At 46.1% G+C, this 26,895-nt stretch overlaps 1 protein-coding gene across 1 annotated transcript; it reads right to left on the reverse strand.

Moving 5' to 3' along the window:
- Positions 1 to 1,483: 1,483 nt before the first annotated feature.
- CCNC (cyclin C) lies at positions 1,484 to 26,841 on the reverse strand. Its single transcript, XM_061571587.1, has 13 exons — positions 26,600 to 26,841; positions 24,962 to 25,068; positions 23,551 to 23,635; positions 22,674 to 22,743; positions 20,699 to 20,750; positions 18,372 to 18,427; positions 11,688 to 11,723; positions 10,565 to 10,656; positions 9,309 to 9,376; positions 8,126 to 8,241; positions 6,915 to 7,033; positions 5,786 to 5,852; positions 1,484 to 3,953 (listed from the first exon to the last, which is right to left on the reverse strand). Exons 1-12 carry the CDS (start codon positions 26,836 to 26,838, stop codon positions 5,816 to 5,818), a joined length of 1,077 nt encoding a protein of 358 aa, XP_061427571.1. The 5' UTR covers positions 26,839 to 26,841; the 3' UTR covers positions 1,484 to 3,953; positions 5,786 to 5,815.
- Between the last annotated feature and the right edge of the window lie 54 nt (positions 26,842 to 26,895).

Here is a 26,895-nt window from a genome sequence, read left to right on the forward strand (position 1 = left end):
AGCCCCTCCCCCTGGTCTCGCACCTGATTGGCTCACAAGTGATGACATCACAGTCAGCTCCTCCATTTTATGCTCGCTGTAATTACCGGCGAAACGTCACGCGACTCGAATGGTAAATGTCGTGGGTTCACGTGACAAACCTTACTAATTGGTTGCGTCGGGTGGTGGCGGGTTTTACGACACATTTTTACACGATCTAACCCAAACCCTCGATTATGGATAATTTTATTTTATCTCTTCAACATTTCCCATTTTCCCCTCCCCTTTCCTAACCTCCACTGCTCACCCTCGATCGTGGTCACGCATTCCTCATACATTGAACGCCCCTGGCCACCTGAAGCGTTCTTCTTTGCACCGTGTCTTTTGTTTGCTTAAACTCTGTTAAGCGCCTTTAACAAAGGGTACTCTAAAAATATAACATAATAAACATGACCGCGGTGCAAGCATACGAACAGTACTGTAGTTTATTAAAGTTCAGGTATCCTCCTACCTCACCAGCGAGAGAGATTGCTTACTCCTTCATCAAACACCCCGTATTCATCCTAGCAAGCCGGCTACGAAAAGTCGCTCCACGTGTTCTAAAACCTGTGGCTGTCGTACTCCTGCCGCAACTCTTTTCGAACAGCACGGAGTCGTACCGCCGTGTTGGCGATGCGCTTCGTGACTATGCCGCAAGTTCGTTGTCCTTACCCCCCCCCCCCCGCCGCCGATTAGCGCGGTTGGTTACGTAGGGTGCGAAAGAAGTTCAACACCAATACAGCCGCCATTCGCCACAAAGTGACGGTGGCGTCACCACGGCGCCTGTGCCAGGCTAGGTGCACCGAGGACACGTGAAGTGTCGAAGGCTCGCTGCTGGTAGGTGGTCTCGGGACAGACCCAGCAGGTGTCATGGCTGACCGAGATGACCGGTAGATGCACCACCAGCTGTACCCCCTACTGTGCCAGGCTAGGTGCAGGTTTCGGGACAGACCCAGCAGGTGCCATGGGTGACTGAGGTGACCAGTAGATGCACCACCAGCTGTTACCCCCTACTGTGCCAGGCTAGGTGCAGGTTTCGGGACAGACCCAGCAGGTGCCATGGCTGAGATGACCAGTAGATGCAACACCAGCTGTGACCCCCTACTGTGCCAGGCTAGGTGCAGGTTTCTGGACAGACCCAGCAGGTGCCATGGCTGACGGAGATGACTGGCTGATATACCACCTGTGCCCCCCTACTGTGCCACTTGACTGCATTTTATCCGCCCGGCGCTCCGCTCGTTGTCGTGATCGGTCGCTCCTCTGCCTTTCGTTGTTGCTGGAAGGCGACTGCCTCCAACGTCCCACAAGCGTCCTTCACGAGCCCCCTCCATAGTTCCAACACACTCACACACACACACATGGGGGAGAGCATGTCCTCTCAAACAGCTCCCACCGCGGACACAGCGTGAAACGAAGAACGCTCCGCTCACTTCCGGTTTGCACGGCGCGTTGCAGAAACAAGCCATCGGATTTTTTTTTAAATAGAAAAAAACTCACACCCCCATCAGCAAATTATAAGTTGACACGCCGTGCGTTCTGCTGCCCGTTTTGACGGCGTTCAGCTGCGAGTTGACGAATCGGCATCGGCCGACGAGGTCGCCAGGAGGGGCCACGCACGCGAGTTGCGTGCGCGTCTCTCTCCACGCGTCTCTCTCCACGTGTCCACTGCGCGCTCCGCAGGTGAGGGCGGAGTTTGGGGGCCTCATCCATCGCCCGCCTCGCGCAAACGCAAGAGGCGCTTTTGTGAGAACACAAAGGCGAAAAGAAGCCGCGCAATTGAAACGTAATCTTGATTTGAAGCTTTCGTGACTGCAGGAATCCATACTCTTTTTGGTTCTTTCGGTAAAGTGACGTAGGTAGAAAAATAAAATTATTTCGGTAAAGTAATATATTACTTATTTAATTTTTCTACCTACGTGACTTAACCGAAATCATTTTATTTTTCTACCGAAAGAAAACAAATTGAAATTATTTTTATTTTATTTTTCTACCTACGTGAATTTACCGAAATAATTAAAAATTTCTACGTACGTGACTTTACCGAATAAAAAATATTTTTATTTCATTTTTCTACCGACATGACTTTACCGAAAGAATATTTATTTAATATATTTATTTCATTTTTCTACCTACGTGACTTTACCGAAAGAATAAAAAATATTCTTTTGATTTTATTTTTCTACCTTCGTGACTTTACCGAAAGAACCAGAGAGTACAAACTGAAACTGACGTTGACAACGGCAGCAACAGAACAATCCCCGCGGTAAACGCACGACGCGCCAGCTGGATCGGTGGCGGAGCCGCTTTGCGTCACTTGGGCGGCGGCAGACGTCGCAGACGGCGTTTGCGCTCAGGCACAAAGTCGAACTATCGTGGTCGCATCAGGCTTGGGCGATATCACAAAGCTACTGCTAAAAAAAATACCTTTAAAAAAAACATGCCTCTTGTCCGAAACGAGACCGCGCTCTTCGTACTGGGTAAGGGGTAATGCGCTTCTGCGGCCGTCTGGAACGATTCTTCATGCAGATATTAGGAAGCCATTGGAGCTAAACACTTTTAAATCGTCTACATTGACTTAACTAATTTCTTCAGCATTTTTTTTTTGTGTTTAGCCTGATGTCCTTTCCCCCAGCCCCGCTGATTAGCACGGTTGGCTACATATGGCGTGAAAAAAGTTCAACATACATGGTATGCATTTAGTATCATCAAGCACCAACACATTTACTGCAGCATGACGTCTTCCCAAAAGCCTTCGCCATCTCTCACAATGAATGTGGTGTCATCAGGCATGACCGATCCACTGCTGGATGAAGGTCTCCCCCCCTCCTTCTCCCACCACACTCCAAGACGTCACCACCTGTCACAGTACTGCAAAGCAGCAACAATACTCATTCGGGCATCTATTTATACCATCTAAAGACACTGTGTGAGGTGGAGAGGGAAAAAAACGATTTGGACATGGGTGTGTTTTTTATAGTCGTCATTCGTGACCGAGCTGTCAAACCTCATTGGCTCGAAAGCCGGATTCCGATCGTCCGCGTTGCTCAGTTTCAACAAATCAGTGCGGGGCAGTTGCCTCGAGGCCGTGACAGAAAATCTTCTGCTGAAATACATTCCTGTCAACTGGAAAGTATGCTGGCTTGTCTGTCATACACTGTAACAGTGGTCATGACACCACCATTAAGCTTTGGACTGGCCATAGTTTTGCACATTTGTTGTCCTTAAAAATGTTAAGAGAAAACAAAACATGCTTATTTGGGGACATCTTGGCAACTGATTTGGTGCGGTCATGATGTCTGCCTTCAACCCGGAGAGAGAGAGTGTCGATGGGGGGGGGGGGGGGGATTTCCAATTGAAGGATCGCACAGGTTGCCTAATCAGCTCTGGCTGGAGGCGTGACACCAGTGATGTGCATCGGGCAGCTGCTGCAGATCAACAAGGTTGTGAGTGCAGAAGGCGGTAACAACTCGTTTCCAACAAGACTACCTGTCTGGCCGAGTTGGATTATCTTCATATGTACACACACGCGAGTTTGGCCCTGTTCTTTTGGTTTGCCCTCACCCCCGTCTCCCTCAAAAAGTCATCTTAATTGGAACTGCTCAATTACTCGAAAGGATGATCCACTCTCGAAAATGTAAATACTGTAGATGGGAAAAAAGAAATAACCTTGAAATGCCACGAATATTTCATTGGAAATGTACAATTTCGTTTTTCGAACACGCGCCATTATTCGGTAAACGTGGAGTCGCATGTTTTGGGGATGGTCAAGTTCCCCCGCGCGATCATCTCGACGGTTCGTCCGATCCCAGACGGACTAACTGGCTCCTGTCCCGATCCGATGTCTCGCAATTTAAAAGGCACTTTTTTTAATTCTCACGGAGAGCACAAAAACACGCAGTGAACGATGAAAGCCACTTCCTCCTGCTGCAGGGAATCTGAAACAAGACAAAGCAAAAGCATCGACGATTCAAGCTCGGAAGCCACCGGCTTTGAGGCAGCGTTGGTGGATCACGCGGCGATGGCACCGCTGTGCGAGACAAAAGACCCTTCCACGTAGAGCCTTAACAGGAATCGAACTCGGGTGGACGGGTTCGTAGTGCACACAGCGCGCTAGCCGCTGCACTACCACTCCCCCCGCACACACCCGGCAAGGCAAGAAGGCGTTCGTTGCCTGCAAGGAGGCAGGTAAAGCAAGCAGATGTTTGATCGATTATGTAAAGTAGACATGTAAACTCACAGTTACATTTCATTCCAAGCATTTCCATTAACGCTTTCAACAGCTAGTTCCCATCTGATCTCAGCACCTCCAAAGAGTCTGGCAAGGCTATAAGGGGGGGGTGTCTTGGTCTTGCCAGCCAATTGTCTCCACTGTGCTACCAATCAAACTTGACAACCCGAGTTCGATTTCCAGCCATGAACAAAATCGGAGGCAAATTGTATCTAAACCAGATCTTTGTCAGCACCTGGAGATGTTTCTTTCCAGTCTGGTAGGTCCCGACACATTCGCCAGACTGAATGATTTGTTTGCAGGCCACACACACACGCACACAGGATATTTGCTGCCATCTAGTGGCATCTGGGAAAGAATGTTTGCACGCAAGGGACCCAAGGGGTCATTAATACCCCAATATTTCTGATAACTATTTTGATCAAAAATAAAACTGACAGTTCACCGAATATAAAAAAAGTATCTGGCTGCAGGGTAACGTGTACAGTTGCAAGCAGAGAGGTGACGTTTTGTTAGGTAGCGTTGAGAAGAATTTTTTTAGTTTACAAAAATAAATCCCAGCTGTATTGTTGGGGAGTGACGAGCGAGAGATGTCCTGCGAGATATCTTGCGGCAGCAGCGAAGCCACACACGCCCACGGTGCTGTTATTTTACCGACTTTTCCAAGCTTGGAAATTCATGTACTAAAGCAATTTTAACTTCTATCCTTCATTTATCCTCACTTGGTATGCAGGTCAGGGGTTCCATGCCGACCCTGACGCCTGCTGTATATTTGGAGTTTGCATGTCTCTATCCCCGTGGTCGCGTAGAATTTTCTTCTCCGGGTCCTCCGGTTTTTCCCTCCACAATTTAGAAACGTGCATTTAGAGTATTTGGCTGCTATAAATTTCCACACAATAAGTCACTTTCGTTGAGCTATCGTTTGTGGCCAGGTCGCATCTGAAAAATAAGCCACTAGCTTAGTTGGTCTTCTTGGTTCTTTCGGTAAAGTCACGTAGAAGGGAAATAATGAAATAATAAAAATAAAACAATAAAATACAATTTTATTTTATTATGTTTTATAATAATAAAAATAAAACATAATAAAATACATATGTATTTTATGTTTTATTTTATTATTTCCCTTCTACGTGACTTTACCGAAAGAACCAAGAAGATGAATCCCAGCAGTCACGAAAGCTTTAAATCAAAATTTTGCTTAGTTGGCTTCAGCAAGATAAAACGTAGTTTAGTTTGATAGATTGTTTTAAGTAATTTTTTACCTTTCCTTACTGGACATGTGAAAAAGAGCTTCATAGCTCATCGGGTTCCTCCAGTATGAATACAAATTCTGATTCTAAAAGCCAGGGGGAGCCACACACCACACATCCGCTCTTGGAAGTCACTTCAATAGGGTGACCCCCTTCACCGCACCCAACGGCAGACCAACGCTCATCCCCGTGTAGTCCCGAGGAGCGAAAGGACCCCGATACATCACACTGAAGAGAGGTGATGGTTAATCTTGGGCAGCTGTTAGGACGCGAACCAAAGACTCCTTACCGGTAGAGATTCACAGGGCATGTGCTTGCTTCACATCAAGTGACCTGTATTCACTCCGGCTTCATCTCTTGAAACAAACAAAACACACAAATTCATTTTAAATATTCCTTTATTCGCACAAACGGGGTTTCCAATTCAAAAATCTCTTTTGAAAAGGCAATGTGGGGCTGCGTCTTGCATTACGCACAACGAGTCGCTGTGAACAGCAAGTAGGCGAGTGCGGAATGAAATATCGGACTACCGCCCTTCATGAAATGAGCTCAGCTGTGTCCGTGGGCCTACATAGGCCACACCTTGCTGATGAGACTGTGCGACATCAATTGGGCCACGTTTGACCTCGTTGAACAAACGAATGCGACTGGAAAATGATCACGTGGAAGAATGACCTCTCGGCAATAAAAAAAAAATCAAACCTTTTCTTTTAATGGAAAAAAAACATTGGTCAGTTTTTATTTTACAATCGCGGAAAAAGTTTTAAAACTTGTCATGTACACTGCTGGCAAATAAGGAGCTACGCTTTGGAGATGACACCACAGGCTAATTTCCACCCTTAGAGCAGGCAGTGCACTTGATTATGTTTCTTTAACTTTGTGTCAACCACAGTTGTCTTGTCCGAGGAAAACACATTTGATTATTTTCGTCACGTGTACGACAACGCAATTAAACCACAGAGTGAGCCTGAGGAATCTACTTGCAGATTACAACGCCAAAAAGGCCATCTTAAGGAATCAAAACGCATGCTAACAAGCTTGGCTCCCCGAGGGTACACAATCCGATCAAGTGTTGCCATGGGAGCATTATGGGGAAAAGCGTATACAAGTAAATTTACGTTTCTGTGAGTGCACATACAGATAAAAAATATATTTTTTGAGTCCATCAGCCTAGCGGTTTTTCCCGACGAATACGACATCAATCAGCATTTGTTGAAGCAAGCGACCTCTGCAACAGCTTTTAATCGTCCGGGTCTCATCGGCAAGAGCCAGGCTTGTTAAAACAAATGCTGCCGTTTTCAGCGGGGGGGGGGTTTCCAGGCAATCGGAGAATGTGCATTGTCAGCGCGCCTTGTCACAGAGGGGATTCGTGATCAACATCCCGGGACTGTACCAACGCGAGATCGTTTCTCACTCACCCGTTGGGGGGAGGTTTCGGTTTGGGCATTTTGCTGAGGATCGACGCAATCTCCTTCTTCTCGTCGTAGCTCTGCCACACCTCGTACAGCTTGAGGATGGCTCGGGTTATTTCCAGGATCTGTTAGAAATGAAACGGTCACTGGGTGAGGTACAGCAAACCGCGCTTTGTCGTTCAAACGATGAGCGTTCGGTCACCGCGTACCTATCAGGTGCGCTTCCGCGGCCGTCCTGGAATGCTCTCCCTTCTGATAATAGGAACCCACTGGGGCTACGCACATTTAAATCTCGATTGACAACTCATTTATTTATAAGTGTTTAATCTGTTTTGTTTGTTGTCCTTCCCCTGCACCTCCGATTAGCACGGTTGGCTAGGTACCGTACAAAAGAAGTTCAACATACACACATACATACCAAGGAATGTATAACGTCTCAATGCCCAATTCACAAATACGAAGGAGGCATCACCACGGCGATCCACTCCGCGACTCCTGACGCAATCATCTGCAATTCTTAACCTGGAGTGCACGCACTCCCTGTGGGTGCGTGGTTTGCCAGATTTTTGTAAGAAGGTAAATCATCGAAACACAAATTTGGCACGGGCATGTATGTACAACTACTTTGTTTCATCAAATCTATGTATCTATTAACATTACTTTATAAATGTTATGTTTTTAACGATTGAGAACCAAAGGGGTGCAAGGCTACAGTAAAGGTTAAAAACCAATGCTCTACATCAGGGGTGGGGAACATCCGGCCCGTGGGCCGTACAAGAACCGCTAAATCATTTCATCTGGCCCTGCCAAGGCAACCGCAGGCGGGACTCGAAATTCACTAAATCTCGGAGCAAACCTGGAAAAGCAGTTGCGAGTAGCAACATCATCAATACCAGCTAACACCACACGCCTCACCAAAGAGAAGCAGTTCCAGCCATCGCATTAGGGGTGAGTTAATTAAATGTTTGACCAAATATAAACAGGCTAATTTTTAAGTTGATAATTTTGCATAGCCCGCGAATGATGTTATAAATATCCAAATGGCCCTTGGCAGAAAAAAGGTTCCCCACCCCTACTCCCACATCAACAACATCGACTGCCATACGAAGAAGAACGATGTCATATCAAACAAAACGATATCTATCGCCGAAATAACTCGGGGAGAGGGGTGCCGCGCTCTGCACGAGAGCGCGGCGGTGGAGGGAAGAGCGAGCCACCTTGTCCATGTCGACGGAGAGTTCCGCAAACCAGTGCCGGCCATCGCGCAGAACCTCCTTCTGGTGCTCCTTGGGAGGCTCCTTCTGCTGGATGGCGCATGCCATGTGGAGGCTCGCTGGGCAAGCGCACGGACACGCACGCACCAGTATATTATATTACACACAAAAGACAAAGATCCCCCCCCCCACCCCGTATAGCCTTAACAGACTGTTGGGGCAAGTGCTGTACAGCGAGCACCTATGAAGGCCGGCACGGCACACGAGGGGGTGGGTGGCCAGCACCACTTACGGCCGCCTTTGTCTCCGCAGTGGCGAAGTTAACACACCGCACTAAATCATCCTCATTTAAGGACGAGTCGACCTAGGGGAGGCCCAGGACCGGTTCCGATAATCGTCACTGGTCTTGGCCGAGAGCGGGAATCGAACTCTGGTTGCTGGGTGAGTAAGCGCAGCACACTATCTGCTGCAAAGCCCATCATCTCTCTGGGGTGGATACAATAGGTACGACTTTGTGAAAAAGTCAACGGCGGTTATGCAATGAATAAACTTATCCCCGCTATATTAATGTGGTCACATGGCACCACACACATTATTTAGATTTGGCTGCTATGCATTTTCACATAAGCCACTTCGTTGAGCCATCATTTGTGACCAGGTTGCCTCTGAACAAGAAGCTAATAGAGCTCGGTGAGCTTTAACTGGTAAAATAAAACGCTTATTTTTATTTCAATGTTGTTAGTTATTTGCTAACCTTTCCTAAACTTTGCACTCCCGTCGTGTCTTTGTATTGTTTGCTTGTAACTTTCTGACCCGCCGCTACTGGACATCTTTTTACAGTTCATCGGATTCCTCCAGCATAAATGATTCCGAATTATCATTTAATTTAACATCGAATTGTAACACGCTGCCGCACACAGTATCAGCTCACTGTCGAAGAGAGAGAACGACTCGGAGACGCATGGAGGAAACAAAGAAATGCAGGATAGGCAGCAACTACGTGGTCAGCCGGCTCCGAATCCCAACCCCCCCGCCAAGCTCTGTGGTCCTCTCTATATTAAGTTGTTTTAGGCCAATTAATGTTTACATGAGCAGGAAATTGCTTGACTGTGAGTGCGGATGTTCCAGCTGTGGGTCAACTATGTACAATCTCAGACTCATCATGGTGCACAGTGATGGTTCTTACCTAGTGCAATCATGAAGGGTGGATACATTAAACATAAATCAGTCCTGTATGTATCATTTACAATTTTCCTGCAAAGAGAAAACCAATACGACAATGACAATCACCACAATCATTATTTAAACAATGCTGCTGCGTTTTCAGACATCCAAAACAATGATACATATATATCTATCAGGTGACTAGCTCACTGATAATATCATCTGCGCAACCAGTAGATGAACAACATGCAGTTATGCAGTTGCAGGGTGGAGCTTGGTAGGGGAGGGGATGGTGAGGATGGGGCTGGGTGGGGAGTGTGAGGAGGGGCTGGGTGGGGAGGGTGGGGAGGGGCTGGGTGGGGGGGGGTGGGGCTGGGTGGGGGGTGGGGCTGGGTGGGGAGGGGCTGGTTACCCCGTGGTGCCCTTATAAAACTCAACGTTTAACCAACTCACGCCGGCTTGTGCCCGCCCTCACAGTCGGGCATATTTGCGGAATACACCACGCCGCCGTTGACCCTGGCCATTGACCGAACAACCCAACGTTCTTACCAGCTCCCTCCGCAGGAATGTGTTACAACTGCGCTATCAGCGTCATGTCAAGAGATGACATTTCCAATCACGGCACCGTTGGATCTGATTGGTTGTCCCTTACGATGAAGGAAGTCTCTGCTCAGGTCACCTGGTTACTCTGACTTCTTGGTTTCTCATTTTGAGGCCCTGGATCTTTTCCCCGCCGATGATGTTCGGCGTATTTACAAATTGAACGTTGTACCGATTTTGCTCAATTTGGTTGCGAGAACTGCCCTTCAACTTTCCAGCGAGCTGAAATAATAATTGGCGCGTTAAAACACTTGCACACCACGCGACACTTTTAATTTGTTTGGCCGGGTTAGGTGGAGGAAGGCCCAGGACACGATGCCGCCACCTGAGCCACAAATCAACTTCCGATTCAAATCCAACAAATTATTTAGCGTTGGAAGTGGTGCACAAGTGACAAAAAAAGCTGACTTTCGTCAATAACGCCGCGGCCTTGAAAGTAAAAATATATAAAAGGTGACGTGTCGGGGTAAGGGTCTCTGAATGTCATTTACTATTCAAATGAGATGTTTGTTGCGAGTAATCGGCTGGACACAGTTCAAAAGGAACATTTTGGGGCGGGAGGACCCTGCGAGGATATTTCCACGTATCAAGACACCAACACCCCAACATCGCAGTTGGGGGATGTAATCGGTGACAAGTACTATACAGTGATGAACAAAAACGTCGGGAGTGTCTCACCAGGCAATCTGCAGCAGCTGTTCGTCAGGCCCCATGTCGTGCACATACTGTGTAAGCGCCCGGTAAGGATGATACACAATCAAGCAGCAATCCTGGACACAAGACACAAAGGCAAACACATCACACACATTAACATACATTCAACTATGTATCACCACTTCCTGCCACTTCTTACTCTCTTGTGGGTGCACACCGATGATGCTACACCACCTATTTAAGGCCGCACACTAAATACAATGTTCACATCTCTGGCAATCACCTGATGATGCTGGTTGTAACTACCAGCGACACGTCCACACCCAACTGTTTCATGCAGTGGATTGCTCTCCAACACAACACACTGGGCGGTGCTGTGGCAGCGATAAACTTACGGCACACGTTTGTTCACGACAACTTTATTAATTGGCCGTGTCGGGTCGAGAAGGGTGTGCGTGTCACATCTTTTATTTACGCGATCAAACTCAAAACATGTATTATTAATCGTATTGGTCGACAAAGCCTTTGTATTGAACACCACCCGATGAAACCACCCCTCCCGTGCTGTGGCCAGTGATGTTCATTGTGACAAGCAGATGGTGGGAATTTCATGCCCAGACACCTTTGTCTTCCCATTGTTGTCAGCCGTATCAATAATGCAACGGCAAATTCATTTGGGCAGATTACCACCGACTGGCAGTCAAGGCCAGATTCACATGCGAATGTCCATTTAAGTGATATCCATTGTTACTGGGGTATGCCACCACTCACCACCACGAAAAACAAAGATCCCCCCCCCTGTTATCGCCTGTAACCAACTGTTGGGGCAAGTGCTGTTAGAGAGGACCCACAAAGACCAGCGCAGCACACGAGGGGGTGGGTGGCCAACACCAAGATCTAGCCGCCTTTCTTTTCCTCGTGGTGATGTTTACACATCACATTTAAGGCTGAGTCGACCTAGGGGAGGCCCAGGACCAGTTCAGATAATCGTCACTGGTGTTGGCCGTGAGCGGGAATTGAACCCGGGAACCAGGTTTGTAGGCACAGCGTGCTAACCGCTACACTACCGCTCCCCATCACACACGCACACACACATACACCACAGGCAATATATGCTCAGCTAACAATCGTGTGTGTGTGTACGTACCATTAGCTCAAGTAGGTAAAATTCACATTCTAACACCTGCGAGGACAAAAAGAATGACCACATTTAGCACGGCGACAATTTTCAGTGCATAACAATATATTGAACACATTCATAGGTAAAATATTACAACCTTATATTACTATTTTTTAAGTTTATCTTGGTGGCTCTGAATATTTATTTATCACTCACGCATGAAATGACTCAGTCACTCAACCGCACAGCTATTCTATTCTTGCGTATGGCAATGTGGTTCAGGAGTCCGATTCCAATGACGAGGTCCGATAGCCACGATGAGACCTTGAGCAGGGCAGAGTTTGTGTAGTTTTACAATTCCTCCAACATTGAAGCAGCGCAGACTACAGTGGTTTACTCCATGGTCCAGTGTTTGTATTGCATGGCCACAATTGCACAACTACTACTACTGTGGCTTGTCTTTAATGTTCATATTCGTGTAGATGTGCTAGTCGGCCAGCTGTTGAAATTTCCGAAGCGATTGATGGTAGAAGCACACATCTATAGATAGTAGAGTATATTGGGCCTAAAGCCCCGTAATGTTAAAATGTTGGGGGTCCCCATTCCACGCAACGTGGAAACGGGGCGCCCTCTGCTGTCACACGTGAATGACGAATAGGCAGCCGAACTCCGTTCTGTCTCTGAATATGTAAATATAAAAAATGGCGTTTAGTCCATCAACCTTCTTGGCTTTGCAGGCCAATATTATTAAGCTAGCAATTGTTGTTGAATCGAACTCTTTGGACTGGTTTTGACCGTTTGGGTCTCGTCAGCAGTCAGGCTTGGCAAAAAATATGCTATTGAATGACAAGTGTTTATTGTGGCAAGGGCATTCCATATGAATTATAGAATGCCTTTCCAATCAAACCTTAATACATTTCCCAAGAATATTAGGAGTAAAAGGTAATTATAAGTGAAATGAAAACACTTACAAAATACAATTAACTCATAACGCTTCTTCCAAAACTGCTGGATCCAACATTGTACTGTGGGCAGCTCAATAACAATAGTTAATTTCACGGGCAAGCTTCTATGACCTCTATTACAATCCACAATGGGAAGCAATTTACGGATCAAGTACGTCACCAGATGAATCCTTAACACAATGCATCTCAGCGAATAAAACGGAATTGACATGACCATTTCGCAACGGCCACGATAATTCCACATTAGCAAAAACAGACGATCTCTTCGGGCCCTCAGGCCCGGTATCTAAAAGTGTGCTCAAACAAGGGAATATAAATAGGCACTCAAAGCAGACTGATCATTTCAATTACGTATAAGGCATGGCCACAGCTGCGACGGCTGCTTTCTCCGCCTTCTCCTGCTGCTCATAGAACTCCTCACGACTCGCTGAACTCTGCTCCATCAGTCAGGGCAGCCGGCTCTGAATGAAGCCATCAAAGGCCCCTGGTAAAATATGTTAAAACGACCTGCAACGGTCTAACCGCATATGCTTTTCATCTGCTGGTTGTGCAGGTTATAGTCGCAGTGAGCTAGTCATCTGATATTTTTATCATTGTTTTTGATGTCTCAAAATGCGGCAGCATCGTTTGAATATTTTTTGTGGTGTTTATCGATGTTGTATTGGTTGGTTCTCTTTGCAGAGGAAATTGTAAATGATACATACAGGACTTATTTACGTTTAATGTATCCACCCTTCAAGATTGCAGTAGGTAAGGACCATCATTGTGCACCACAGGTCTCACAGTGTACATAGTTGACCCACAGCTGGAACATCCGCACTCACAGTCAAGTGATTTCCTGCTCATGGAAACATTAATTGCCCAAAAACAACTTAATATAGAGAGGATCACAGAGCTTGGGGGATTGGGATTCGGAGCACGGCTGACCGCGTGACTGCTGCCTATTCTGCCTGCCTTTGTTTCCTCCTCCTGGCGCCTCAGTCGTTGAGTCGTTCTCTCTCTTCGACAGTGTATCCACCCTTCATGATTGCACGTGGCAAGAACCATCACTGTGCACCACGGGTCTCACAGTGTACAATCACACACTCGGCACTGAGTGCAGGGATCACCCGTCGGCGTATTCTCCGGATTATAAGAGGCTGCTCCCAAGAATAACATGGGCCCAAAACTTGTACCCGGTGTCAATTAAGTTTTACAAACCTGCTCACGTACATCAACACCTACTCAATTATTAGATGCACCCCCAACTTTTTATTTCCAGGAGAGTTCTCTTTTATAATCTGAAAAATTAATTCGCGGCGAATTGTAAATAACACCTACATGAGCAGTCTCTTTGCATGCTGGTAAATTTGTACCGTTACTGTAGTTTGAGCTCCAAGTCACACACATGTTAAAGGGTTTCAGACACAAGAGGCTATGGTTAGCACACCGCGCTATAAACCTAGCAACATGAGATTGATTCCCGGCCATGGCTATCATTAAATGGCAAATGGCATCTCAAACCGAAGCCAGTTCTGGGTGATATCTCCTTACCAGCATAGTGTAGCACAGTCAAACAACCGCCATGTATAACGGTATATGTATGAACTTCTTTCGCACCGTACGTAGCCAACCGTGCTAATCAGAGACGCCGCATCGTCAGCGCCACGCGCCACGGCTGACGGCGCAGGGGATTGCAAAACGGCCGCAACAAACTTGCAACAAAACGACGCCGTCGGTGGAATGCTCGAGGGGGCGATAACCGCCCAGAGTTGCCGCCACCATCAGCGCACACTCGCCAACGCGCGCTCCCTCCGCGGTGCGACATCGCCGGCGCCATGCGCGGTTTGTTAATTTTAGCTCGGCGATTCCTTCGCGCACCGGCGATAATTAAATCCCCGGGCATGCCATCGCCCGACCGCGTTTCAGCGCGGTGGCCAGGAATGTCGTGACAAGTTTGCAGCAACACGCAATTCATTAACCCCCCCCCCCCACCGGGCGTACGCACTCGCAAATGTTTGCTTGCGAGCCGTTCTCTTTCCGATTCACTTTGGATCCGAAGTAGTTTGAGGACCCTAAAAGATCGAGCGACTTCAATGATGGGATGATGCAAATGAGAAAAAGTTACAGAGCCAATGTGACTCGCAGTTACAAATTTGGAAAATTTGAAAAAATTACTTGTTAAAGTTACTCAATTTGGAAACTTTTAGCATTCGTCACCCAACTAATGCAAAAACTCGGCAGGACTCTCCTGAAAGGGTGCTGAGGCTGAGTCCGGGATAAACAAGAAATATTTAAAATACAACTCCTCTACGCATCTACCAACACATACAAATCCTCACGATAATTGATAAACAATACGTCTCAATAGCCGACCACGTGGTTATGATTAAAGAACAACTGAATGACATACTAGGATTGTGGATGCATAATTATACAGCCACAGCCTATAATCAAATCATGAGACCCCAGAGGCCTAGCGGAGTAGCACGAATCTCGACGGTGCTTGGATGGGTGGCCACCATACACGCACAGGTTGCCATGGGGCTGCAGGGCTATGTTGTAGGAATCAAGAGGGCAGCGCAGCAAATTCCACTGTTGTACTGTCCTTCCATGCTTCCGCATATATATGCTCCCAGCCTTCACCAACCCGCACTGATCAGCGTGGAGTAGAATGGTCAAATAACCCCCGCAAAGCACACGGTCTGTCTGGGTGATGTCTTCATCCAGCAGTGGATTGACAAAATGGCCGTACATGTGTACTTGTTGTCACCCACTGCTCGATGACGTTCTCCCCCACACCGTCAGTCATGGGGGGGTATTTGACCATACTTCGCCACCGCTGGTCAGCGTGGGTGGGCGACAGAGAACCCAGGACCGGTTCAAATATCCCTCGCCACTGACAATAGGTGCAGTTGGGAATACACGCTCAGGTTGGTTGGTTCCACAGTGCAGTGTGGAAACCACTGCGCCACTCATCCGCCACGCATGAATGTCGCACGTACGCTGTCATTCGACTAAAACGCTTACAATGGGAGATATATGCCCAAATTAGCAGGTGAATAAGTTTTGCAAAAGAGATGCGACGGGCAGTCATAACCAAGTCAAACATTCTACATGACGCTAACTTGGCACGCCTTTATGAAATTAAAATGAAGGACTTGCCACGCACTCGAATGCCCTCACCAAAGCCAAGTGACCGCTTTAAGAGAAAACACGCAATGGAAAATACCGCCCGCGCAGTCGCGAGGCCTCCACGTCACGGCTACGCGAGTTAATCATGTTGACCAGGCGGTGGAAATCTTGAGAGGCAGCCCAACGCAAAAAAAACGGGACAAGCTTGGGCTGTGCGGTATAGCCAGCCGGCGGTGGTATACGCTGCACGCGGCAGTCTGTAAAGCCAGTGCTGTGGAGGCAGTGAGGGTCGGCGAATCACACAAACATGTGCGAAACCCCGCTTCCCGTGGGTGTCAAAGTGCCGTGCCCTGGCAGTCGAGCAAAGTGGAATAATATCCCATTCATTTCTATCTGTATAGGGATAGAGCGTTGCCGCTCATCGCACAGGTGAGTTTACTCCGGGCGCTCCGGTTTTCCTCTCGCATGTATCAACAATCATCATTACTTGGCTGAAACAATATTAAATACCCAATGTAGCAGGACCCTCCTGACAAAGGAATCCTTGGAATCAGTGTGGCTTCCCAGGGTAAGTATGGACTATTCTCATGTCGCGTTGCTGTGCGTTTTATTAACTGGACGTAATAAACCATTTCGGATCTTAACTGATTGTGTTCACGTTTACGGTGACTTTCAGACCGCGTTCCACTCACTGGCATGGTGCAGTGTGCAGAGTAATGTATGGTGTCGTAATTGTATAGTAAACATATAGCAGTGTGATACACATTAGGGTGGGTAGAATAATACATAGTGTTATATTAAAATGGATAAGGCAGCAACTGCAGCAGCAGCAAGTGCAGCAGCAGCAGCAAGTGCAGCAGCAGCAGCAAGTGCAGCAGCAAGGGCAGCAGCAGCAAGTGCAGCAGCAGCAACTGCAGCAGCAGCAGAAACTGCAGCAGCAGCAGTAACTGCAGCAGCAGCAGTAACTGCAGCTCCCTTTGATGCTGTTAATCCTGCATAATGCACATGCATATGCAGTACTAATCACATTCCTGCATTTCCCATAAATATGCTAAATCCCTTTTGATATGCAAATTCCTTTGTCAATGCGCCCAGCTTATATATATGCTCCAAGCTCGTGTGCTGTTTCATTCAGACTCTGTCGCCTCGACGGACCTGGTTTTCACCTGAGGACGGCTGCTTGCGTTGTGGCCGAAACGTCGTGAGAATTGTTTTATTATGTTTTATTTTTATTATTTTATTACTTCCCTTCTACGTGACTTTACCGAAAGAACCAAGAAGATGGTCACACTTCCCGCTCTGTTCTGAGTGCAGCACATTTATAAGGCGAGTCGCTGCCCGGAACTCGGTAACTCGACGGGTCCTGAAAGACCAGCAATGACACACGGGTCTGAACACTGGCAGAGTATAAAAACCAGAAAGTAGCGGATGAAGGATGGCGAGATGGATCACCAAGGATCACAATGGACAACAATAATTTCAATTCGTCACACACCCTGCGTAGTATTCGCCCACCATCAAAGAGAGAGAACTGCTCAGAGAATAGGTGTAGTCGGTCAACAATTACTAGGAGCTAAGAGTGGCAGTGACACAAACACTACCCTGTGTGTCCACGTGGTCGACCTTAACATGTGCTCCCTAATTAAACTTGCACGTAATCATAATTTCAACTTGCAACGCAGACAGTGTTCGCTCACTCTCCGAGAAAGAGAGAACGGCTCACAGGCACGACGAGGAATGAGAGACAAGTCGGGAGGCAGTAGCCAGGTGGTGAGCCACCACTACCCACCAATTGCTCAAGCTCTGCGGTCCTCCATATATAAAGATGTTTTTAGCCAAGTTAACCGCAGTAGTCCCTCGGTTAACGCTTTTAATCCGATCCACGAAAACCACTGTTCACCGAAATAAATGTTAATCGAATGTAGGAATTGTATGAGTCTGCAAGAGAGCCGTTTCCACTGACAAAATAGAAAACGTAATGTAAACAAAGCCAGTGGAGGTCTTAACGCTCATAGATGGGCGTCGCTGATTGGCTCAGGGCATGGCTCAGTCGGATTGGCCGAAATTGGCACCCCCGTGCATAACGTAAACAAATACAGTGAATCTTAATTTTAATGCGAGTCGAAACCACGGGAGGCGAAAACGTGAACCAATGTCACTGTTAACCGCGGGACTACCACAGTATTGACACGTGTAGGAGGAAGCCGGAGCGCTTGGAAAAAAACCCAACGCGTGCGAGGGGGCAAAATTAAGAGGCGGACAACAGAAGGCGAGAGATGTTCCCACCCCCCCACGCCTTCTCAGACAAGTTGAAATAAAGTCGATGGCTATGAAATTTCGAAATATATGCGATGAAATCCAGAGGAAGGATTGCAATGGACACGGAGGGCACCAGGGCATGGCCCTGGGTGTGGCTCGTTTGTGCAAGTGGGAGGGGGGTAAGAAAGAGGTAAGAACTCAGTGAACTGATACATCGGTACAACGCAGCCTTGCTTAATAAATTCCTACTGGGAACATGAATCTCTACTAAGGCCTAGAGTCCAAATAAATATAAACCCTCGCACGTGTTTTTAAGTAATCTGCTCCAATACAGGCGAAAACAACAAAAACACCTCCACAAATAAATACTTACGTGATTGACTCGGAAAGGGAAGTCTTTTGAAAACGCGTAAGAGAACTTGTTTTTGACTGGGTGTTGGGGAAAAAAAGAAAAACAGAATCAGGTATATATACAGAGACAAAGATCCCCCATATAGCCTTGACAGGCTGTTTAAGGCAAGTGCTGTTAGCGGGCAGCTTTGAAAGCTGGAACGGCACACTAGGCGGTGTGTGGCCACCACCACGCCCGCCCGCCTGTCTCCCCAGGGGCGATATTTGCACACCGCACCAAGTACTCATTTGAGGCTGAGTCTACCTAGGGCAGGCCCAGGACCGGTTCAGATAATCGTCACCGGTGTTGTCCGTGAGCAAAAATCGAACTGGGGTCACCGGGTTCGAAGAGCAGCGCGCAAACCACTACACCACCGTTCCCCATATATATACACACACGCTGCAAACAATGCTAGAGGCTTGATGAACATCAATGAGCAAAGGGCATGCTCAAGTCAAGTGGCACTGCGAAATAGAATTTCCCTTGTTAAATGATAAAAAAAGGCTTGATCCTTTCTGGCATAAATACAGGTGTTTAGATGTTCAAACACCAAATAGACACCTTTAACAAAGGCATAGAGCCTACATTAATCACACATACTTGTGGTAAAAGAAATGCAAATATACTTTCATAATGTAATCACTGTGCTTGAAACGGATTGGCCTACACCAAAAACACCCTCTTTTATGGCTGTCTCACCAGTGTAAGGCCAAAGGCTGCAGAAAAGGCGATCACAGTACTAGTACAATGCCAACACCAAAATACGATTGTTTTACCACGCTTTTATTTAACTCACTGTCTGTTGTTGTTGTCGTATCCTCAAATCTTGTAACTCAATTTTAACCCACTTCCCAATGTGGTATCGACTGCAAACTTGGTATATGTATGTCATACTGATGACAATACTATATTCTATAAAAAATATATTTTATGTTTTGGCTTGGGTCTAATTGTCCACGCTCAACTGACGTTGGCTGTAAATCACCACGGGCCCTCACGTTATGGCAAACCTCAGGGCCACTTCCTGGAGTCGTGGAGTTCTGCCATTACGAGTAGGGTACATTTCATTAAACCGTGTTTTTAAAAATGTATTTTTAAATATTACTTATTAACCTCGTATTCACGCCGTTCGTTTTATAACGACTAATATCTTCGAGGCAGGCGTGAGCACCAATGCACAATCAACAAGACTGCAACACGTTTACTGATCAAATTATAAACCAATAAAGCTGCTCCTCACCAGTGTGATCGAGACTTTTCACGACCGAATTCCACATCAACACACCCCACGTCGTTTCTGCGCCAAGCTGCTTCGAGCTTCGTTGGGTAGTGAGAACTCGGATATTGAGATTAAGTCGTAATAGTAGCAAGATTTCGATTTAAAGCTTTCGTGACTGCAGGGATTCATCTTCTTGGTTCTTTCGGTAAAGTCACGTAGAAGGGAAGTAATAAAATAATAAAACATAATAAAATTATTCTCACGACGTTTCGGCCACAACGCAAGCAGCCGTCCTCAGGTGAAAACCAGGTCCGTCGAGGCGACAGAGTCTGAATGGGATTCAGACTGGGATTCAGACTCTGTCGCCTCGACGGACCTGGTTTTCACCTGAGGACGGCTGCTTGCGTTGTGGCCGAAACGTCGTGAGAATAATTTTATTATGTTTTATTTTTATTATTTTATTACTTCCCTTCTACGTGACTTTACCGAAAGAACCAAGAAGAAGTAGCAAGATTGTTATCGTCGTATGTATATATGTACGTTGAACTTCTTTCGCACCATTACGTAGCCAAGCGTGTTAATCAGTTGGCTACGTAAAGTCTCCAACTCACGTTTGCTCTCTCACTGGCCTCTATATATATGTGATGGGTAACTGTCCAAAACGTTGCCAATTTTATATATATTTCCTATGAAGGCCAGTGTTATAATTATACATGAGGGTCAAATTTCCAATTATCTATAGCTTTGCTTATTTAAGGAATAAGTCAATGGTTTGACATATTCACAAATCTGAATGCACCACCGCCATCCCAGCGTGGATGAATAACTCAATTCATCAGAGTACATCCGACACTTGTATTTTGAGCGTTTCAGCTGCATGGAGAACGACATCTATTACAGTAACACACGAAGTGCAAACTCACTTCATGAGCAAACCCAGCGACGACTCAAGGGATTAAACGTGTCCGTAATGTACATCCAAAACTCATGGGAGTTGCCCATCAGCCAATTGTCTGAAGGTCCCCTGAGAGGTCATTGTCTATTTTCGAATAGTTCAGTCAGAGGTCACCGCACACAGCTCAAGACTTACACACGGTCGAGGCGGCTGTAATGAGGCGACTATTTGATATAACACCAAATTCCTGTGAAGACACGCAAAAACACATTCGTTACACAAAAACCAAACACTGTGAAAATTTAGATTTTTTTCAAATTTTCTTGCTGTGGTGTTCACACCTGATGATGATTGCTTGTGTTGCAGTCAAAACGTTGTGATAATTTTATTGTTTTATATTTTTATTATTTTATTGTTTCCCTTCTACGTGACTTTACCGAAAGAACCAAGAATACTGTGAAACTTTTTACGTTTAAATTATGTTTAAACTGTTTATGGAAAGGAAAAAATTACAGTAGAACCCCTCCTCTTAGCAAATGTAATTGGTTCCACGAAACCAGTCGTTAAGTGATTTGGTCAAGCGAGAATAGGAAATGTATGTTAAAGGCTTAATTCGTTCTGACAGCATCGAAAGTTACAAATTTTCACCCAAAAAACGTACTTTATAATACTTAAACAATGGATGTTAATACATAAAAATACTAACATTATAAACATATAATAAAACATGGTTAATCAATTAATTAATAATTACTGTACCTACAACATCCCATCATTAACAGGGGAATGGTCAGTAAGCAAACACAATGCGCTCTATGGTAGCACTAGACTACACTATACACTACACTACTATATACCACATTACCATACACTATACTCTACACTACTATACACCACACATTGGGCTCTATGGAGGCACTACACGACTATACACTACACTATACTCTACATTACTATACACTACTATACTCTACACTACACTCTACATTACTATACACTACTATACTCTACACTACACTATACTCTACGCTACTATACACTACACTATACTCTACGCTACTATACACTACACTATACTCTACGCTACTATACACTACACTATACTCTACGCTACTATACACTACACTACTATTCACTACACTACCATACACCACACATTGGGCTCTATGGAGGCCCGTCGTTAAGCGATTAGTCGTTCACAGGGGTGGTCGTTAAGAGGGGTTCAACTGTGTAAAAACATATATTTTACCATTGAGTAAGCGCTAAAATTATGACAAGTTTAAGAAGGCTACTGAAAGAGTTATTGTATTGCAAGTGGGAAACTTCAATGTAAGGGAGCCAGCAAAACTGAACGTGAAATCGATAAAAACTGTAGGATAAGTGAAGGCTATTTATTTAATACCATATTTATGTAATGAAATGCTTTTTCTTGCATAACGTTTCAATGATCGGCTCTGCGAGTTGCAGTGGTTGTGACAGCTTTGCACGTGGTGCATAAAGCTGTTACTGCTGCTCAATCTGTGCAACTCATGGTTTTTGGTTTAAATATTTTATTTACAAACCATTTTCACGGAAGATCTCAAAGCGCTGTACAAGACAGCAGACACTTTAGTTTGACAATACCTCATGAAAAAACAAAGAAATGGAAAACTATCATAAAATAAATACTGAAAGCCATTCGCTGAATTAGTTAATCATTGAATAAACGGAAGTGTATAGACAAGATTAAAGACGAGTGTTAATATTGTCCACAGACTTGGAGATCCTGGATATCTCGTGGGAGAGAGTTCCACGGTCTGGGCACGACACGGGAAAAAAGCTCGGTCACCCAGAGAAGGTCTGCATGCCCAGATCTTAAAGCCTTGAAGGGACCTATGGGTGTAGCCAAATGTCTAATGATGTAGGCTGCGGACAGGGAGTTCAAAGCTTTATAGGTTAGCAATAGCTTTTCAAACTGAATCTTATGGGAAACTGGAAGCCATTTACATTGTTATATTTCTTTTAAAAAATTCTCTCTTTTTGTTTTCTGTTTGTTAAATGGGTGGCCATGTCCGGCATCTGAAAATTATTTACAAAGAAATAAAAAATATGAGAATAAAACATGTTTTTATTAATTACACTGTCAGCTTATTTGGACAAAATTAATGGCAATATTGCAAAATGTACTCACCTCCACTTTTGAGGCCAGAAACACGCATGTAGGAGCCATCAGCACAGGATCTATACATTGTAGGGAATACCTGTACAAAGACACAGATTCCCCCCATCAGATTTGTAAGACTGATGGCTATTAGTGAGCACCAGTTCGAGGAAGCAAGACACATGATGAGGTGGTGTGGTAGTGTTCGTCGGCTAAACTCCAGCAAGGATTAAACGCAGGTCACCTGGAATGTAGCATAACGGTGCAACACACAAATATTTAAAATCTATCATTAGTCAGATTGTGATGGCATTACACAATTTTCTTTGTCTTGGAATGCACAACTATGACATGTTAAATGTTGCCCCACGTATTGTGTGGCTTGGGAAGTGTTTCCCTTGCTGCGTAATAAACTGCCTGCAGCAAAAGTGTACGAGATTTATATAACTCTATGGAAATTCTCAAGACTAATCTCTTCATGGCTAAGGTATTCTAGGATGCAGAAGTGGGGTACCGTGGTGGTGAGATGTTAACTACCTCGCCTGGTATACAGGAGGTCGTGCATTCGATCCTGACCATGACGCATGAATATTTGGAGTTTGCATGTTCTCCCCATGGATGAGCGGATTTTTCTCCGGGTCCTCCGGTTTTTCCCTCCACATTCAGAACTATGTGTTTATAGAGTATTTGGCTGCTATACATTGCCACGTGATAAGCCAATTTATTGGTCTAGCATTTGAGGCCCGTGTGGCTGGGCACCATTGTTATTTTGTACAAAACATGACTAAAGATTTTCACTGGTTGTACAAAGGTTGTTAAATTGACCACACAGTTGCCTATTCAAGAACAGTAAACAAATACTTTCTTTCAGTAATGTGTGCCTCGACTGGTTGCAAGAACAGCATACCTCGCGTAGAATCGCTTGAAGTAAACAGTGGCCGTCGCTATGACCTGTTGCCTGAGTTTTAGTTGCTCACCCAACGCTTGGATAACTGCAGACAAGAAAACAAACGAGTAGTTTCAATGCATCATCGCGGGCCTGTCTTATACAATCCGGCATATGCGTCTATTTAAAAAAATCTTTCAAATCTGTGCGTTTTGAGAACTATGGGACATTTAGCATGGTAGAATATTGGGCAACGTGCTGTTAAGTGGGAAACCGGACATGGGAAAGTGGACGGAATGCACTGCTCGAGTGGTACAATGTTATTGACCAGTCCTGACCACAACGTATCGCGAAACTTATTTATGTTGACCCAACACTGGGGGTAAGCACAGGTCAGTTTTAGATACCATTCACCACTAGCTTTGTGCGTGGCCAGGAACTGCAGGGTGTCTGAATATAAACAAATGCCACTCAATACCAACAAAATAAACCAAAACTACATAGGCTGCATTGTTGACGTAACCCATTTCTGCCACATCATTCATTTCTTGAGGTAGTGGTTCTGCTTGGCAAAATATAGGTACACAATCAATACAAAAAGGTTCCACTGGTATAGAACCAGTTTCCATTGTCAAAAAATATGCAGTTTTGTGTCTGTGCCGTTGCATGTACCAGTCTTAATAGGTGCTCGCTAACAGCACTTGCCCCAACAGTATGCTAAGGCTATATGGGGGATATGCGTCTTTGTACTCCCATTAAGCGGTAATGTAGTGGTTATGCACGCGCCACAAACGCAGTGAGCTGCTCCTGGTCCTCTACCAGGTCGACTCAGCCTTAAATTAGTATCTGGTGCAGTGTGTACACATCAGCACGGGGGAGACATGCATCTGGGCAGGGTGCTGGCTACCCCCTGCCATGTGCCAGCCTTCACAGGTCTTCGGTAATGGTATGTTCAAGGCTGTATGGTGGATCTCTGTCTTTTAAGTCCCACATCTTCCAAAATGCTAAACCAGGAGTAAAACATTTCGATTTAAAGCTTTCGTGACTGCAGGGATTCATCTTCTTGGTTCTTTAGGTAAAGTCGCATAGAAGGGAAATAATAAAATAATAAAAATGAAACATTAAAATAATTATCACGACGTTTCGGCCACAACGCAAGCAGCCGTCCTCTTCACCTGAGGACGGCTGCTTGCGTTGTGGCCGAAACGTCGTGAGAATTATTTAATTGTGTCATTTTTATTATTTTATTATTTCCCTTCTACGTGACTTTACCGAAAGAACCAATAAGGCAGAGTAAAACAGTCGGCCAAATATCCTGTAGAGCCACATCCAGTGGTGTGAGCATCAAATGTTAGGGCTACACTAAATATATTTCCCATTTTTATGCGCGTATCCCTAAATATGTCCCCCACAATGTGGTGCCATTGGCTACCATTCGCAAAGAAGATATGTATCTTCCAGTATTCTTCTTCAGTGAGGTTCTTCAAGTCTTTCTGTCGCTCCTTCATGATGTCCTGTTTGTCCAGTATCCATTGATGGCTGAAGACGATGCATGCACACAAACACACCTCCGATTAGCACGGTTGGCTACGTACGGTGCGAAAGAAATTCAACATACGAAGTGCTCATCGATTTCTTTATCTGATCACGCATTCTTTAGTCACCTTTTACCCAGCACAGTCAGCTCCAGCAACAAGATAATGGACTCCACAGTATTTATTGCAACAACCTCCACTTAACGTGGGGTCAAGCTGTTTCACACCCCACTGCCCATTACCACTGAAAAATTCGCGTTCAGTTTTATCCAAACCAAACCTTTAACACAAAGGTCAATTCGTGAATATATTGACCGATATTGAGATGTGCGATAACGTCATGCAAATCTTTAAAATCGCGTTCCATTCATAATTAAACAAGCATTAATAATGCATGGAACGCAGGGCAACATTGCAGCAGGAATCGAATCATGGGGCTTGTACTTGCAGGGGCAGCATGCTATAACCCAGCCGTTGTACATTTACATCCACTATTGACAATGCAACAGACAATATAAAGATATCCATAATACAGGTTTTTTTGGGTTAGATCGCTTATAAATATATAAATGTGTCGTTAAACCCGCCACCACCCGACACAGCCAACTTGTAAGGTTTGTCACGTAAACAGAACGTGCCAATTCGTTACTAGTACAGCAACACCGGTGTGTTGGAGAGCCAATCCACAACATTTACCATACTAATTGGCTGTGTCGGGTGTTGGCGGGTTTAATGACACGTATCTATTTACGCGATCTAACCCAAAAAAAACTCGTATTATGAATTTGGTCGCGAAAGCCTACGTGTGAAACCAATATAAAGAAACACACTAATCATGTTTGGGCACTATACAATGCAGGGCTGTATAACAGGGCCTCGCTTAGTCATCAGAACATTGACGTCTCCCGGAGGAATCCGATTAGCTACAAAGCTCTCTCCCCCCACACACACACAGACGTCCAGTCGTGATCACAACACGAAATCGAGGGCGATTTGTGCCGATGGCGAAAGGCGTGTGGAGGGCATCTATTGTCAAACCACGGCCTGGAGAGAGAGAGAGAGAAGCTGCAGCGATTAGCGGCCACAAACACAGCGAGGCCCCCGACAAAATCGGCTCTCCCCACCACCCTCACAAAGCCGCACGACAGCACGAGGAATGAAGAGTTATGCCGGTCAAAAGGCGAAGCTGTCCAAGTGACACCGAGACTGTTTAAAACATGCGAAGGGCGCGCGGGGGGTTGGTGAAAGGGCCTGATGAGTAAGCCCACAAGCGTGGCGGTCACCTCGACTTTTCTACCCTCTAAAGCCCTCACGGATTGCTGCTGCGTGGTGCTTTTATGGGGATGCGGTGCTTAAGTAAGCGGCTTGCCCAGCCTGGACGTCCCCGGGAGGTTGGGCGTGCACCGAGACGGACCCGGGCTTAGCGGGGAACGCGGCCTAGTCGCGCACTGCAGCCTGAGTCGGCCGCCCGAAAGGGCGCGCTTAGCGCGGCGCGAATCCAGCCCAGGGGGGGGGGGGGGGTGGTAACGACTTACAAGTGAGAGCTCTGCCAGAAGTTACCGGACATGGTGTCGCGGTGGCTGGAGCGGAGGGCGTGGGTGCGAGTGGCGAGCGAGCGCGACGAGACATGAGCCGAGGCCAGCAGCCGAGGTGAGGGGTGGGGGATGAGAGAGAGAGACGAGACGGCGGCTGTAGCTGTGGTGGTGGTGATGGTGGTTAGCAACAGCCGCGGCTTCTGTGTCCGCCACCTCGTGCAGCGCCGCCGTCCCCTCATTGGCCCGCCCGCGTGACCACGCGAGGGCGTGCGAGCCAATCAAACGTTCGCAGGAGT

Source organism: Lethenteron reissneri, chromosome 6, assembly GCF_015708825.2.
Source record: "Lethenteron reissneri isolate LAM-NWPU_2019-01 chromosome 6, ASM1570882v1, whole genome shotgun sequence".
Classification (NCBI taxonomy): domain Eukaryota; kingdom Metazoa; phylum Chordata; class Hyperoartia; order Petromyzontiformes; family Petromyzontidae; genus Lethenteron; species Lethenteron reissneri.